Source organism: Saccostrea cucullata, unplaced genomic scaffold, assembly GCF_032062105.1.
Source record: "Saccostrea cucullata isolate Sc308-1 unplaced genomic scaffold, CSIRO_AGI_Scuc_v1 ctg2527, whole genome shotgun sequence".
Lineage (NCBI taxonomy): Eukaryota > Metazoa > Mollusca > Bivalvia > Ostreida > Ostreidae > Saccostrea > Saccostrea cuccullata.
The window spans coordinates 191,881-208,217 of record NW_026927339.1 but is presented as its reverse complement, the minus strand read 5'-3'; the positions used below and the strand labels follow the sequence as shown (position 1 = coordinate 208,217).

At 31.5% G+C, this 16,337-nt stretch overlaps 3 protein-coding genes across 4 annotated transcripts in view; all 3 read left to right on the top strand.

Annotated features, from left to right (window-relative positions):
* The first annotated feature begins 2,425 nt into the window (after positions 1-2,425).
* LOC134274128 (uncharacterized) lies at positions 2,426-3,008 on the top strand. The gene is made up of 2 exons (XM_062756381.1): positions 2,426-2,455; positions 2,638-3,008. The coding sequence occupies exon 2, from the start codon at positions 2,706-2,708 to the stop codon at positions 3,006-3,008; it is 303 nt and encodes a 100-aa protein (XP_062612365.1). The 5' UTR covers positions 2,426-2,455; positions 2,638-2,705.
* A 4,538-nt stretch (positions 3,009-7,546) lies between these two features.
* LOC134274135 (multiple epidermal growth factor-like domains protein 10) lies at positions 7,547-8,543 on the top strand. Its single transcript, XM_062756388.1, has 4 exons — positions 7,547-7,677; positions 7,958-8,007; positions 8,212-8,343; positions 8,482-8,543. Exons 1-4 carry the CDS (start codon positions 7,604-7,606, stop codon positions 8,541-8,543), a joined length of 318 nt encoding a protein of 105 aa, XP_062612372.1. The 5' UTR covers positions 7,547-7,603.
* A 3,998-nt stretch (positions 8,544-12,541) lies between these two features.
* Positions 12,542-16,337, top strand: part of LOC134274141 (multiple epidermal growth factor-like domains protein 10) — a 34,079-nt gene continuing 30,283 nt past the window's right edge. Inside the window, exons 1-6 of one of the 2 annotated variants that reach the window (XM_062756398.1) lie at positions 12,542-12,667; positions 12,747-12,796; positions 13,243-13,374; positions 13,762-13,954; positions 14,123-14,154; positions 14,294-15,347. In XM_062756398.1, the coding sequence (XP_062612382.1) occupies positions 12,588-12,667; positions 12,747-12,796; positions 13,243-13,374; positions 13,762-13,954; positions 14,123-14,154; positions 14,294-14,703 (897 nt within the window). In that variant the 5' untranslated portion in view covers positions 12,542-12,587 and the 3' untranslated portion in view covers positions 14,704-15,347. Of the gene's footprint in view, positions 12,668-12,746; positions 12,797-13,242; positions 13,375-13,761; positions 13,955-14,122; positions 14,155-14,293; positions 15,348-16,337 lie in introns of those variants that run through there. The other variant, XM_062756397.1, reaches the window with a different exon arrangement.

Here is a 16,337-nt window from a genome sequence, read left to right as displayed (position 1 = left end):
CCATTTCTAATTATGTTTTTTAAAAAAGGAAAAAATACATTAATAGAGCAAATAAAAAGTTAAAAGCATATTGCACATAAGGAATTTTATTAAAACTTCATATCAATTTAAGTGTAAAAGCAAGTGTACCTCATTTGAATGTCCTGAGTGTTCTTTGAGAAATAAGAGAGATGTAAAAAAAAAAAAAAAAAAAAAAAAAAAAAAAAAAAAAAACCACATGTTGCATTATTAGTATAAAATATTTAATTATTTGATATGTTTCTGATATATTGAGTAATGCCTTACATCAAAACTTTCTAAAAATTAAACACCTGGTACATATTTACTAATGAGGGAAGGGCCCTTTTTTCCTGGTCATTTTCAATATATAATTGTTATACATTCAAAGGACTTTACAAGGAAACATACATTAAAATTTAATTTGAGGTAAATGAAAATGGACCTTGTGTCGTTTGTGATATTCCTAAACGTCTTGCACACTGCCGTCACAAAGGACCCAAACATGTGTGGGTGAGTCGAACAAGTTTTGTTGGTTTTATTAGTGTTTCAAACAATAGCATAGACATATTATACGTAAAAATAACAATAATGTGTTTTACAGACCGGGAATATGCTGTACTGGATATTTTCTCCGAGAAAACAAATGTACAGGTAATTAAAAAAAAATGAGTAAGTATTTAGTGTTTCAGTGCAACTGTTTAATGTGTAATTTCTATAAGGACAAAATGTGTATATTATCATCGATAGTGTATATGAATGAGAGTAATTATATGTTCTTTCAAGTTAAAATTACATAAAAATAACAATAGATGCACTTATAACGGTACGTCGCATAAAAAAGCACTGCCATTTTTATTACGTTCCTTACCACGTGATCCGACAAGTGTATAATGTGATAAACCAGAAAACACCATGTCCTTGAAATTTATCGTTAAGTGAAGTATAAATGGGAAAAAACATAAATAAAGTAAAAAATATAAAACTAATGAACAGTGAACAATTGCAAAAACCTTTACTGCACAAATAGTAAACATGGTAAAGCCTCTAAAAAAATAGGAAATGTGACCATGTACCACGAAGGAGTAAGCATCTCCTATCGACCAGTCGCATCTGACGGGAGCCCTACAATATACATCAATCAAAGTAGTCAGATGTCGATATAAATATTACGTCCTAACAAATAAAAGAATTCAGGGCAGAATACTAGTTAGAATACTTATCACGTTGAGGATTGAATTTTCAAAGGAAATCAATAAACAAAAAGGAACCAAATGTTTACTTTAAATGATTGCTTGCCATTTTTGAAAGGACTATAATATAAACTTATTTTCCACTAGCCTTTTCTGTTTAATTTTTTCCCCCAAAATTATATGTGAAAAGAATAATGTGAATTTTCTTTACTCAGAAGAACTGACTAGATAGAATTGACCAAGGCCTTTTTCTTACATTCAATTAAAGCAAGGATATTGCAATTAATTGAATTATTTTTTACAGAATGTTTTCCTGGAAGTTACGGAAAAAATTGTAGCGAAGAATGTCCGGAGAGATATTATGGAAAAAATTGCAAAGAAAGATGTCCGACTATGTGTGAAGACAGCTGCAATAAAACAACAGGGATATGTTTAGGTAAATTAATGAACATGAATTTGAAGACTATTCAGAACAAACATTTTCGGAAGAGCAACCATTGCAAGGATAAAAAGAAACCTTTTGAAATAAGACTCAAATAAAGGAAAGCATTAACATTTATATCTAAATTTGTTTTGTAAAAGAACTAGACAAATTCCCGGTGGAAAGGTTATTGGTCGTTATTGGAACATCATCAGCCTTTGTTCTTATTTGCTGTACTTGTATGGGATCTTTCCTACTCTGGTAAAATTTCTATCATACAATTTTCTGTTCATATTAGAGACAGTTTTACACAGTGCATCTTGATACATGCATCTAAACATATGTTTCTACTTTGCCTCTTGCATCTTGTTATTTTGACAAGTTTTCGTGACATTCTGAATTTCAGAATTCTTTATAAATTTGCAGATTTATCCACTGAAAATTCTTGTTTCCTTTTAAAAATAATCCTGGAAAAATATGATTAAGACAATTTATATTTTGTGGATATAGAAAATATTTCTAAAAAAAAAAATTGATGGTAAAAGATGGAACGACTTGCAGAAAAGCATTTTTTCTCTATTGGTATAGATCATACAAGAGAGGAAATGTTTTTCGTGGTTTGAAAATTTATTGTCAGAATGTTCTTGGGGAGAAAAAGCCGAAAACTGTGCATTTTGATACGATTTAACAGGATAATCGGTCGGAATGTCTTGCGGTTAATCGATTAGCAATTCCGTATTTGCTTACCATATCTATTTCAAACAAATGGGATTTTATCTTATAAATATAGATCTATTTTTTTTCTTTTTCAGTAAAGAGAGACATAAAAAGAAGGGGCAATTTGGTAAAGGTTCTTGTTTCATTAAAAATGTTATGATAAAAAATAACTGAAAGAAAATATATTGCACCAGATAAAAATATTTTGTAGGGTTTTGTCACAAATCAGAAGAGCACCAAAAACAATTTAGTAATTAAGATCATCAGTGCCTGAGCAGACTTGTTAACTTCTTTTTTTTTATATTTAAGATAATGCTATTTCCGCTAGCCAAAATCAGATTTCCTCAAACAACGAAAGGAACGAAAATGACAGGAAAATGCAAATCTACCATAGCAGCTCAATTCTACAATCTCATGCCCAGGATTATAGAGAAACCAATTGGTCCGCCGACAAAACCTCAACAGACGAGTCAGGAGTGGTTTACAGTAAACCAGAAAAGAAAAAGTGCCACAATACAAAGCAGGAATCGGACATGTCTCTGGAACTGCTATGTCAGGATGTGTCAGATGGAGAAGACGTATTTGATAGCGACGAATTTGATGACGAAACGGATGTAATAAACAGTGTAGAACATTCTGTCAACACCTTCATATCCACAGCTGACAAGAAACAGACGTGAACCAGCTATGAACATATGTTTTAATTTTAACAATAATATTATGTATTTTTACAATATTATTGCTTTTGTTTATCTATAAAGCTTAACATGATCTAAAGTTACTTTATTGTTACTTTTTTTTTTACACTTTCACTTAACAGTCATGTATTTCTTTAATTTCCAATACGTAATTATGTCAAAATTTTTGCTTCACGTCCTCTGAGAGAAATGTTTAAAAAGATCTTTTTAAAAAGCATTTTAATTATATAAGTATTCATTAGGTTGAGAGAAAAATTAAAAAAAAATATTAACTTTAATAAATACATTATTATTTTTATATCATTTATACAAATGTTTTTCTACCGCCTGAAATCAGCAGTAAAACAGCTCGCACAAAAAATAAGCTAGATTTAAAATTGATCTGAAAAAGTTGGAAAAATTGATCAAACCCTAGCCTGAAATTAACCTCTTACTGTCCAGAAGTTCAGGAACATGCACAACATGGAATCTAAGAACAGGTCAATTTTGTTTTACTTCCATTTTTACGTAATCGGTATGCTGAATCTATTGTATAAAATTCGCACCTGCTAATAATTTCTACGCACCAGTAAAGTGAAGATGTAGCCACGTCAGGTAAACGAAAATATTCTATTTGACAGATCATGATAAAGAGCGCTTGGTGAATAAAAGATGTCCACAGGACATGCTTACTCCTTAATGGGCGTAATCCATATCTGATTGTTTCAGAGATTTGTGTTTTTTATGTTTTTTTCCGCTGCCAATTCGATGCATTTCAATGGGACATCTGGGCCTTAATTCTTCTTGCTATGTTCATATAGTATATGCTTTCTATCCTTGATAGACGCTTTTCTTATTCATAATCATGTCAGTGGAAAGTTCTCACTATAGAGACTTGATGAAATAAATTTATCACTTTTTTCTCCACAAATCATACAATTTATTTAGAAATTTCTTAATAAACTGTATATTGACATCTTCTGAAGGATATGGAGATAAGTAACAGTATGCAATATAAAAGTCAATAAAACAATACGAAATAGAGGCAGAACAAACATGGACCTCTGAAACATAACAGGTGGGAACAGGTGCCATGGAGGAGTGAGCATTCTTGCCGTATGCTCTTTGTCATGATCGGGAAATAACTGAAAAATAAGTCGTCAATTCAGTGTATATATAATGGACTAATAATTAGTATGAAAAACGTCAATCAGCATTTGACTCAATGATAATTGCATTTGCTGACAATGTCATTGTATCGACCAAAGAACTTACGAAATGTTGATTTTAAACGAAACTGTTGATATTCTTGTTTCATAAACTTGCTTGTCAATAATCTACCTCTTTTTTAGAAATTATTCATACGTAGAGCATGTTCTTGCTTATCGAATCAACAGAGATATATAAACGCCGTATGAATACTTATGCTCAAATTATCTTAAATGGATTTTTAATTAACGACTATCAAATTTGTTATAAACATGACTGGTAAGATTTTACTTAATAAGAGAGTATTTAATTTTGATGTGCTTATTCTCTATAATCAATAGGGAGAATACTAAACAAATTAATTTGTAATTAAAATAATTTGGATTTTTTTAACTAGTTTCTGTGTCACAAAAGGTAGAAAGAAAAATGGATATAACAAACAGTGAAAAAGCTCCAATGGCCTTTAACACAATGAGATCAGAAATAGACTAACAAGATCAGCAATTGAGTAACACGGAGACACCAAAGGCAGTATCATGGGCCACGGAGGCGAGGCAATCGATTTTGACCAGCCAACCAATACGTATACTCATTGTGATAGTAAGAAAAATGACAGTTAACTTTCAAACAAATGATCAATTGCATTTTCAAGACAGCTTTGTTGTAAGGTTTAAATGAAAAAAAATTCTAGATAGAATTGCATAGGAAAAAGATTTGTCAGTTTTACGGGCTCAAAAGGATTATTATATTTTTCGAAATAGGAATGTCAAGAGTTTTTTTTATTTATTTGAAATACGTCGTCGATATATTACCAAATGTTGAAAGTTTTAAAGGCTGCGTCAAGTGATTCCTTGTTTATGTAGATTTCAAAAATACCTTATGCTTCATATCAAGTCATCACGTTTATCACAGAGCTTTGTTGTTAGATTACCATCAAAAATAAAATATTCAAACATGAAATAGATGTGTCAGACACTGTGGATTTTTTTTTTATCGGAAGCTCACCGGGATATATCAAATCGACGTATTGGAAATAACCATTGCTAGTTGACAAAACGTCAGAATAACTTGATAAGAGGCAGCTGTTTTTTTTATGTCAAAAGCCTGTACCTTAACTTATCGTGAGGAATAATTGTTAAAGAATATTGAAAACTTTGGAAATTGGAATGCAATTGACTTAAATTTAAAGTTTTCAATCCTTGGAGTTCTTAAGTATCCACATGTTTTTTAAACTTCCTCTGAAATATATTTTTGCAAAGCATTAAAAAGGTTTTTGAGATTGAAAAAAATATTATATTAAAATGAACTGATATATCCCCTTTGTTAGCATTGAAAATTGTAAGGAATAATCTGGCTGTTTAAGCAGTATTTTCTTCCTAAAATATTCATCTTTGCCATTTTTAGCAAATCTTCTCAAAAAGTTTTCTTTACCGATAATTCACTAGTGGTGAAATATTGCAGATTTATTTTGTAGAGTAAACGTATACGAGGATTGTCCAAAAAGTTCGTGGACAATGACGTTTTTATTAAAATAAATGGTTCTATATACATCTATTTTATATCAAAATATTTTCTCATGAAAAAATAAGTGAGAATGATGTAACTTTTATTGATGAAACTTAATATTTTTGTAAAAATCGGGGTCTTTAAAGATCGCAGATTGTGTGCACGGACCAGTCTGACGTTACGCTAATTTCATTATAACGTCAAACATGTGATTTTTATTTAACGCATGTTCATGGCTCACACTACATTTCTTTTTTAAGGCGCAACGCACTTCGAAGTGCTAGCATTAATCATTAAGGATATATTATAATTTATTTAATTTTTAAAATTCAAAACAATGCACACAAATTTACGAGGGTCATCTAAATGAACAGTTTGTATATCCAAACTGAACAGCCCAGTCCGACGCTGCGCTAGATTTATAACAACGTCATGTATAGAAATCTCCATTTACAGTTAATAACATGTGTTTTTAAATTCTTGTAGTGACTTCAAATTTGTACACACTGTTGAAAAATCGTATTTACGAATCCCTAATCGATACATTCAATATATTTCAATAATTTTGAGTTGTTTAAACAAATATTTTGACCCTTCAACCGTTATAAAACTTAATTTTTTGACCGGATGCTGCCCCGTGCCGACGTGCGACGTCACTTTTTCTGTTGAGTTTTGACACGTACTTGCTAAGGTTTTCTTTGTATATTTTCGTTGTCTATATAGTAAGCGATATTTAAGATATCATAAAATGATAATAACCTCTTAATTTGTGTTACATAAATTTTTTTTTTTTATAATTTTTGACTTGTTTTATATAAAAAATAATCATTTTAATCCGAACTGTTTATATCAGAGTTTACATCATTTTAACCTTGGTCCGTGCGCACTATCTGCGACCTCTAAAGACCCCGATTTTTGCAAAAATATTACGTTCCATCAACAAAAACTAAATCATTCTGACTTGTTTTTTCATAAGAAATATTTTGATATACAACAGATTTATATAGAACCATTTATTTTCACAAAAACTTCATTATCCACGAACTTTTTGGACAATCCTCGTATTCAGCATATGATAAATATGGAAGTTCATCCCTCTTTACTTCTGTTGCAGACAACTTAGTCTTCTTTCCTTGATTTGTAAGTTGTCCTTATTTATTGATGCTATATTTGCAATCTATGCAGGTTTAAGCAAAGTCATTTGAACCAGATCTGATATATTTACAATAGCAACAAAAATAAGTTTTTTAAACTAGACTAAATTAAAGCCAAACTTTACTTTAGAGATAATTGCAGTAGGGAGTAGGTACAAACTACCAATCAGCTTCTTGACTGGTAACAAAAATACCACTACGTAGAAACTGGCGTGATAATTTTCCACAAGTAACTTAGGAGTCACTGGTAGCATTACCATTTCGCCAAATGGTTCAGTTTCGGTCTAACCATTATTGCCAGAACAATGGTATATTATCAAAAACTTCAGAGAACTGTGACCACATTCTTATGATTCAGAAATGATCTTAATACAGACGCTTTAATGTCGTTGTTTTTAAAAAAAACCCTGATACTTGATTCTTTGATAAGCATGAATGAACAGAAAATCTTAGCCTCTAATATTTTTATTTGAAAAACAGCAATATTTCATGTAAGTTCTAAATTTGAAAACATATATTAAATAAAATAAATAAGAGGTGACTTGGTTTTTATTGATTCACTCACATGTCAAGAATGATACTTCGAACACATATAAAATATACTTTGGTGTAACTTACCTCATTAGAAAATAATTTCCAAATAAGGAAAAATGTTATTTTTCCTGGTTGTTTGAAATATGAAAATCTAACGAGGAAGTGTAAAAAGAAATAAACGTGTCGGAAAGGAAAATGGATATTTTATCTTTTGTTACATTCCTAAATATCATCCATGTCTCTACAGCTAATGATCCAAACAAGTGTGGGTAAGAGAAACAATCGTTGTAGGTTTTACTTCTGCAATTAGCATTTTAACACACTGAATTGTAGACTGGTTTTTCCGTTTTTCCTTGATCATGACAAGTAGCACACGGTGGATGTGATCAGTCGGCAGGAGATGCTCACTCCTCCATGGCACCTGATTCGACTTCTTATGTTTTGGAAGTCCGTTTGTTTTTTCATGGACGTTTGAGCTTGAATACTATTCGTTATAGCCATATATTTCACTTAGTTAAAAAGCAATAAAAGATTCTAATTTTTTTTCAGTTCTGGATCTTGCTGCAGTGGTTATTTTCTAAATGACAATATATGTACAGGTAAGTTTGTGTTAAGTTGTTTGCCACATAAAATTAAAGTCCATTTAATAATTATGTTATCTTACTTTAATATTTAGGCGCGTTTCTGTCTCACGATACGCTTTAGTTCTACTATCTAAACCGTAAAACGGACCTTACAAATACTCAGTAGATGGTAGAAAGAAAGTGGCAAAACTATATACTTCATTATATTATCATTTATAGAATGTCCTCCTGGAACATATGGATTCAACTGTGGTGAGGAATGTAATGAAGGCTATTATGGAAGAGAATGCAGGAAGAGGTGTCCTTTAGAATGTGTACGCAATTGTAACAGCGCAACAGAGTATTGTCCAGGTATTATAAAATCATATGAATGGTTTTGCAGTAAATCATATATTATGAGAATTTGATTGTTATACTAGTATATGAGCAGTCTTCGAAATAAGTCTTTCTTTTACATTTTTCTGGAAGTGTAAAGGGTTTTTCTGTCAGTATTTGAAGCTTATCTTCAGCAGCATAACAGTCTTCCTAGGGGTATGGGATGTGGACATTAAAGAAGAAATACATGTAGGAAGAGCAATGAAACAATTCAATAGGAGCAGAGCTAAGACGGACCTCCAAAACATTCAGAAGTGGGGTCATACACCATAGAGGAATGGGCATTCCCTGTTAAAAGTCGAAACATCAAAAACAACTTCTTCGCGATAGAAAAGAACATTTTAAGTTTATGAATTTACAAAATTTATAAAATCATGGCCTTGGTCCTCTGCAAAACTGATTCATTAAAATACATTCTGGACACACACATACGTTTTCCAATGTTGATGTTATCTGTTGAAAAACCACGTATTCGAAATGTGCCGTCATAGTAGCAGACTTCCTTTCGTATTCCTATTTAGCAGAATCTATTTTATAAAAGAAACATATAAAGAAGAAGTCCTTTGGTGTAATATTCAACGTAATTTTTAAATATATCGATGACGCTTTAGTGATACAAAATATTCCGTTTAATTCCACGTTGATTTCTTATACACCTAGAAAAAGACCACTTTAGAGACTTACACATTTGTTCTATAATTAGAAAAAAAATATTGATCGTCAGCTTACATCAATACATTCTGATAAACATGATGACGTCAAGTTTGCTCATGTCATTATCATATTTATGTTGCATTATACAATTATCACTTGCATACGAAGTTTATGTCTCTCAGTTGATTGAAGATATCACCTGTCTCGGTTATACTTAAAATTTCGCAAATCCTGCAGTTGGTACAATATCCTTGTTGGACTATAATTTCAGTGCCAAAAAAAAAATCAAAACTGAACAAATCAAAATAATTTAATAGTTTGATACACAATGAAATGTTTTCGTCATTAAATAATATTACTTTTCGTTTGACGATACTGATGCGTATGAAATCTTTGGCAATTACGTTAATTCGAAATCAAAACCTTAAATTCATCGTAGCTGAATTAAAGTGATATAGGAAATATTGGAATATTTTTCCAACTAGATGTCCAGAAAGAAATATATAAAAACTAAATGTTTCTTCCAGACATGGAGTAATTCATACCGCAATCTGCAACTAAGGAATTGTCTTGAGATTGCAGAAAGTTGAACAATCAGAATCTAATATTTTCGACAGAACTTTATACACATCAACAGATTAAAATATGTGCCATAGAACTAACTAAGCACAATTCACCCCCAACTTTATATCACCATAGCTACTGTAGACAATACTTTGTACGGAGGGTATTTCTAAATGGAATTTGAATATAAGTAAACACAACATTTGCTCGATAGTCATTATATGCTGGAGTTTGTACAAAAATAATAAAAAGCTTCCAGAATACCAGAACAATGGAGGAAATTCTGCTATTTAGTTTGTTAAGATGGATGCACCATCAGATACAGAGTGACGTATCACCGTATATTAATATATAAAGGTAACTACTGAAATCTCCGTTCCGAGATTTGACAGGATTGCAAATCTTACTATTCATGCAATACTAAACAATTTATTTTGCGCCTCATGATTGTCTTTAGTAAGTACTGCCAATGAGTTCAAAATATATTACAAAATAATGAACAAATTTTGGAAACTGGACGTTTTCCTTCCTGTATCTAACATTTGATGACAGTACCATTCTACTAGTAAGTAAGGTAAACATGAAATATCCATTTGTTTTGGATGATTATTCAATACATTTCAGAGGTTCAGTAATAATCGCCTTGTCACCACCAGCACTGCTCATTTACGTCACAAAACCAACCTTGCTTCTGAAAGTAACAGTTTTCATTGGATTTCTATATAAAATCAACTATAAAAAATCTTATATAACTTAACATTTACCTATCAACCGTCTGTCTGACGTGAGTTTCACCATTGCATCGACGAAACAAACTTGAATGTACTAGCATTGTTTTTTGAAAAAATAAGCACTCGTAATCATAATTGCAAACACATGAAGAATTACCTATGTCTTGCCCAACATTCATTTCAACCAAGTCTTACGTTTTCTCTGGAATTCTAAGACTTGCGGTATTTCATGACTTTTTCTACACGTTCCGCCCAATTACCCGAACCATTTTTCAAAGATATCGTATTTGTTAGCCCCTGTTGGACATTTTCGGTTGGGTGAACTTCTACTGCACTATCGATAATGGATAATAAGTATGGAAACCATAAAGAGCAAATATGAAATAAAAACAATAAGAAAAGCAAACCAAGAGTGAGTTTACGTCCTGAAAACTCATTTGCCATACGTTTTTGGGTAACGATGATGAGTTCAGTCTAATACTGGTTCAACTTAAGGATGTTGTTTTGCATCCAGTCTTGTAAATCAGACAGACACCGTTCAAGTCTATTCGCAATGTTGTCCCAACTGTCCTTCGATTTGATAATCAGTTAAACCTGTGTGTCATCAGCATAACAATGATAATACATGTTATGTCTCCGGCAATGTCTCCGATGGGTTTTAAAACATACAATATAGACGACGTTCTAGAACAGACCACTGTGGTACACCAAACTGGAGTAGGAACTCTCTCGAGAATTTCGACCCTACCGCAATTTGCTGTCGTCGACCAGATACATAAGACTCTATTCATAAAAGCAGCGATTCTGTGATACCAAACGCGTATTCGATTCGACTGATTAGTATATTATGAACAATTAAATCGAATACAGCCAGGGGATGGAGCATTACGACATCAACAATGAATTCTTATCTAATGCAGATGTAATATCATGGTGCACCAGGAGAAGGGCAGTTTCTGTAAAGTGACTATTTCGGTTGGCCGACTGCTCGTGGTCATGAAGATTAGGTCTTTTTCAAGTCTGGATGCCACCGCTTTTTCTTATACTTTAGATAGAAATGGCAAATTAAAACAGGTCTGTAATTTAAGAATTCATCTTCGAAAATGGTGTCAAGTCTCTGTCGCTTAATCGAGGGTCGTACTATAGCATTTTTCAAATTCAAGATATTGCCAAAATCAAAGCATTGATTCAAAATCAATGTCCCTTTGAAACGCACAGAGATTTAGCAACTTTGCGAGGGACACAAACAAATAATAATAATAAAAATCTTAAGTCAATTCATGAAATAATTAAATGTGCTACATGATCAATAATCAGTAATGACACAAAAGAAACACATGAACTGTCATATTCAAATGATGAAATATATAAAGCGATTTATTTTATAGCATAAATTTTAATTTTGACTATCCTTTCGTCTTTTGGCCCATATAACCGTCAATTCTGAGTATTTTTTCAATCTATGAATCTTATCAAGTTTTACTCCTTGAGTTCTTTGGTCTATACAATGACATCGAAGATATTACAATTTATCATTGAGTCAAATGCTGAATGATGTTTTTCATACTAATTGTTAGTCCATTTGACGACGGATATTTTCGTTTTTTCTGATCATGACAAGGAGCACACCGGTCGGAAAGGGATACCCACTCCTCCACCCCACCTCTGATGATTTAAAGGTCTGTGTTTACTCTCTCCTATTTTGTATTGTTTTGTGGACTTTTGGTCTTAAATGCTGTTCGTTATCTCTATATATTTCATTTGTCAACATTTAAATTACATTTTTTTCTCTCAAGATCATTTTGTAGTCTTTTTGTATGAAATGTGATTGTATTTCTAATATTGTGTGTTTATTTAAAAATGCTAAATTTCATATGTCAACACTCGATTGAAATTACGGTTCAATGCAGAACAGCAATTATAGATAGCTTAATACTTAATGTCTGATCCTGGATAAATAAAGACTATTACGTATAATTACTAGACAAAGTATACTTAATAAACTCATTTCATACGGAACATGTTTTTGAAGGAAGTGTACATGTGAAATATGGTATAGTTTTTGTACTGCAAAATCTTTTTTAAACATTATATATGTTTCAATTTAATGTTTTCAGGATATATACTTTTGAAATATTCTATAGTAATAAATACTTCAATTGCATCAACTAAAGAGGGAAGGACATTTTTCCTGGTTGTTAAAAATATAAATCTGTCGTGAATTAGGATAAACCAGGAAGCAGTCACTGAAATAAATTTTAATTACAAAAGATGAAAATGGACGTTCTGTTTTTTGTTTTGATCCTACGTGTCGTCCATCTGGCTGTCACAAACGATCCAAACATGTGTGGGTAAGGAAATCCTTTTTTGTAGGTGGAATTCACGCTTTTAGCTGGAGGTATTAATAAATCTTTTACTGTTATTTTTCAGTTCTGGCAAATGCTGCCCTGGTTATTTCCTCTACAAGGATTTATGTACAGGTAACATTCATCAATTATCAAATAATACAAGAAAAAAAAAAGATTTTTCATGGAATAGAAAATGAATCTGTGATGAAGAATCAAATCAACTAAAACACAGTCTCCTTCTTTGTTTTTATTTAAGATATATAAAGCAAAATTATCTATACATTGTATAAACTACATCAAGGACAATAACTAAAATTAATGAACCACCACACGGTTTAACTTAAATACATAACTGTTTTAGAGGAAAGCAAAAAAAAACATCTTTTTTCCTTTTCATATCCTTTTACGTTTTATATTTTTATGCCCTTTGTTACTTGAATAAAAATCAATCGATAAGCAAGAAGTATATCAAAAATTGTCTGCATCTTATGTCTAGTTCATGAGGAGTAATAGTGAGATGATATCCTAGGACAATACATTTAAAAAGTATTGGCAGAAGTATATACCGTCTTTTATAGAATGTCCTTCTGGAACACAAGGAATCAACTGTAGTAGAACATGTTCTGAAGGCTATTATGGGAAAGGCTGTAAGAAAGAATGTCCAATAAAATGTTTAAAAAGTTGTAACAGATCAACAGGGATATGTTCAGGTAATTTGGAACCAGGCACTACATGTAGTAAAGATCTTTATTCACTGATTTGTAGAGTCTATAGCTGTGACCTGTCATGTGTTCAAACACAGATAAAAATGTTATATACTATACTGAAGTTATATACAGATGTTCTAAACCAGCTTTTTTTTTACAAAATAGAATAGAAATAACAACTGTAGTCATAATTGTAAAGTTTCACTATAATGTTCTACAAGGGGACAAAATATTTTTATAAGTTAGAAATGTGAAAATTATATAAAATTTACAATGTTGTGATAATCTGAAATATGAAATATTCGCATAATTTCAAAACAGGCCAACATTTGTATGCCAGCATTGTATTCATTTTTTAATCATCTCTTTTTTACATACAATTAAATACAGAGAGTAACCCTGAAGAAACTCCAAGTTTGAAGAATAGCAGTACTGATACAAATACAAACTTTACCAATATCAGTATTGACAAAAAGATAGAGGACTTCCTGAAGGATAAGCTATGGATCATTGCTGGAGCCTCTTTTCTTCTTGTTATCCTTTCATGTAGTTGTGTTGGACTTTTTTTCCTGTGTAAGGTTTGGTAAGTCTTTAATTGCATCCTTTAAAAACATTTATAGGAAAAACATCGTCAATGTTTGCCAAACAAAATCGTATGATATTTACATTAAAATACTGCGGTTGAATGTTGAAAATTTAAGACTTCAGTTTTCATATCAATATTTAATTTGTTTCTTTTTATTTTTATCAGTAAAGGCAGACAGAAGAAAAACGAGGCATTGGGTAAATCACAACTAGAATTTAAAACATGGAAAATGATTACCTAAGCGATATCTATATATAATAAAATATAAAAATAAAGTTACAGAAAATTAATCAATTACGGAAACTTTCTCTATAAACAAATTTCATTTTTTTAAAGATTATGTCACGCCATCCAACCAGAACCAGCATTCTACGTATAGCGAAAGGTATCAAGACCTTGAGCATAACACCTCAACCAGCCCCATTCTACCCCCAAGAGCTCAGAATTGTAGGGGAACTACACCGTCCACAGATAATATTGAAACAGATAAACCGGAAGTTGTATACAGTAAACCAAAACCCAAAAAGCGCTACAGCCTGGTCCGGAAGTTAAAGGTATCGCAGGAATTGACATGCCCGGAAGAAGGAGATTTTGATAGTGACGAGTTTGATGACTTTACAGATACTAGTGGCGGTGTAGAAATTTCCGGAATCCCAATGAATCAGTCTTTCAAAACTTTCCGATCATCAGGTATCAGCAAACAGAACAGAAAAAGGAATAGCACCAATTATGGACATATTTGGTAGATTGTATTCTAAATCGAATTTCCATAACTTTCATTGTATTCTATTTCTACATTAAAAAAATAATATGCCGATCTATTTAGCTTACTAAAATACCAATTGACACTTTTATTTAAATAAGGATCCCACCTCTGATATTCAAAACGTTCGTTCGCTCTGCTCCTATGGAATTTTGCGGGAAATACTGACTTTTACAGTTGTCATCTTATTTTTCACTAGAGCAATGTACGGAAGCTCCTTTACGATATAGATATTCATTTCGACATTTTTTTAAACGAAAGTAATGGATAAGTTCAATGCGAATATAAGTTGGCCTTGAAGAAAACGACAACCAACCTGTCCTTAACTCCCGGCCTTCACATGCCCCAAACACCATAGCTATGACTACTAAACAGGTTTTTCTTATCTTTCATCAATTCTGTTCCTCCGTACATGATACAGGTTTTAATGTCTAATTCAAACGTAATCTATTTAGGTCAGCGCTTCTCTCAAAAGTCTATTAACATTTGTATTGTTTAATGGAACTTTGAGTTTGAAAACTGTTCGTTGTCCCAATAAACGTCATTATTTGTCATAATTTAGTGATAAAAGCATACTTAATATTATGAAAACTCATAAAAAATCTATAAAAATCTTCTATAGATACTTACCGAGCACAAGAATTTTATAAAGAAAAAGGCAAAGGAGTTACTTCAAAAGTACTGTAGAAAATATATATTTGATAAAATAAAGAAACAGCTTCCATCACTTTCATCACTGATCAAGTTCTGACAACATGCATGACGAGGCGGAGAATACAAAGCATGCCAATCTCAGTCCAAATCAAAAATGTAGAATGATAATGGTATTTGGTATCTCATTAAATCAAAATGCTCCATGAATAAGTGTGTCTATTCATATCTTTAATCAAATGATTTTTTTTTATTTCAAAATTTCAAAATTATAAATATTTAGCCCATAGCTTGTCATAATTTTCGACAGAACTCATAAAGGAAATGAAGTTGATCAGATAATTTTTTTTTTTTTTTTTTACACTTTTTGCTTTAATTTCTTCATTTTCAAATATATGTAAGATATCCCATGATTTGTACACATAGTTGAATATGATTTTTATCCAACACCTTGTGTGTTTTTATCCCTTCGTCTATCCAACAAGTTGCGTGTTTTATTTTATCTCTGAGCCTTGGCGAGGGGATAAAAACACACATCGATTTGGATAAAAGTTAAATCAACGACAAATCATGGGAGATTATTTTCATTCCATGTTTAATTTTTCACAACCAATATTTTAAGCCGTTTTTATATTGGAATCAACGCTATTATACTTCATCAGGCTAACGCAATAACAATTATGACGTCATAACTGCACTTAAGTGTGAATATCAAAAAATATCAAATGAGTTATATCCATGTGATAAAGGAGTATTTATACACGGGATAAATAAATTTATAAAACAAAGAGGAGTCCAATATAAAACTAGTGTAAAACATTAGTTGTGAAGTATTTAACACGGGATAAAAAGAATCTCCGATTATTTGTAGTTGGATATGATTTTTTATGTTTCATCAAAGCTCGGGGATAACAAACCATAGGAGATCCTATATATCACCAATAATGAAGTGCCCAGTGGTTAAAA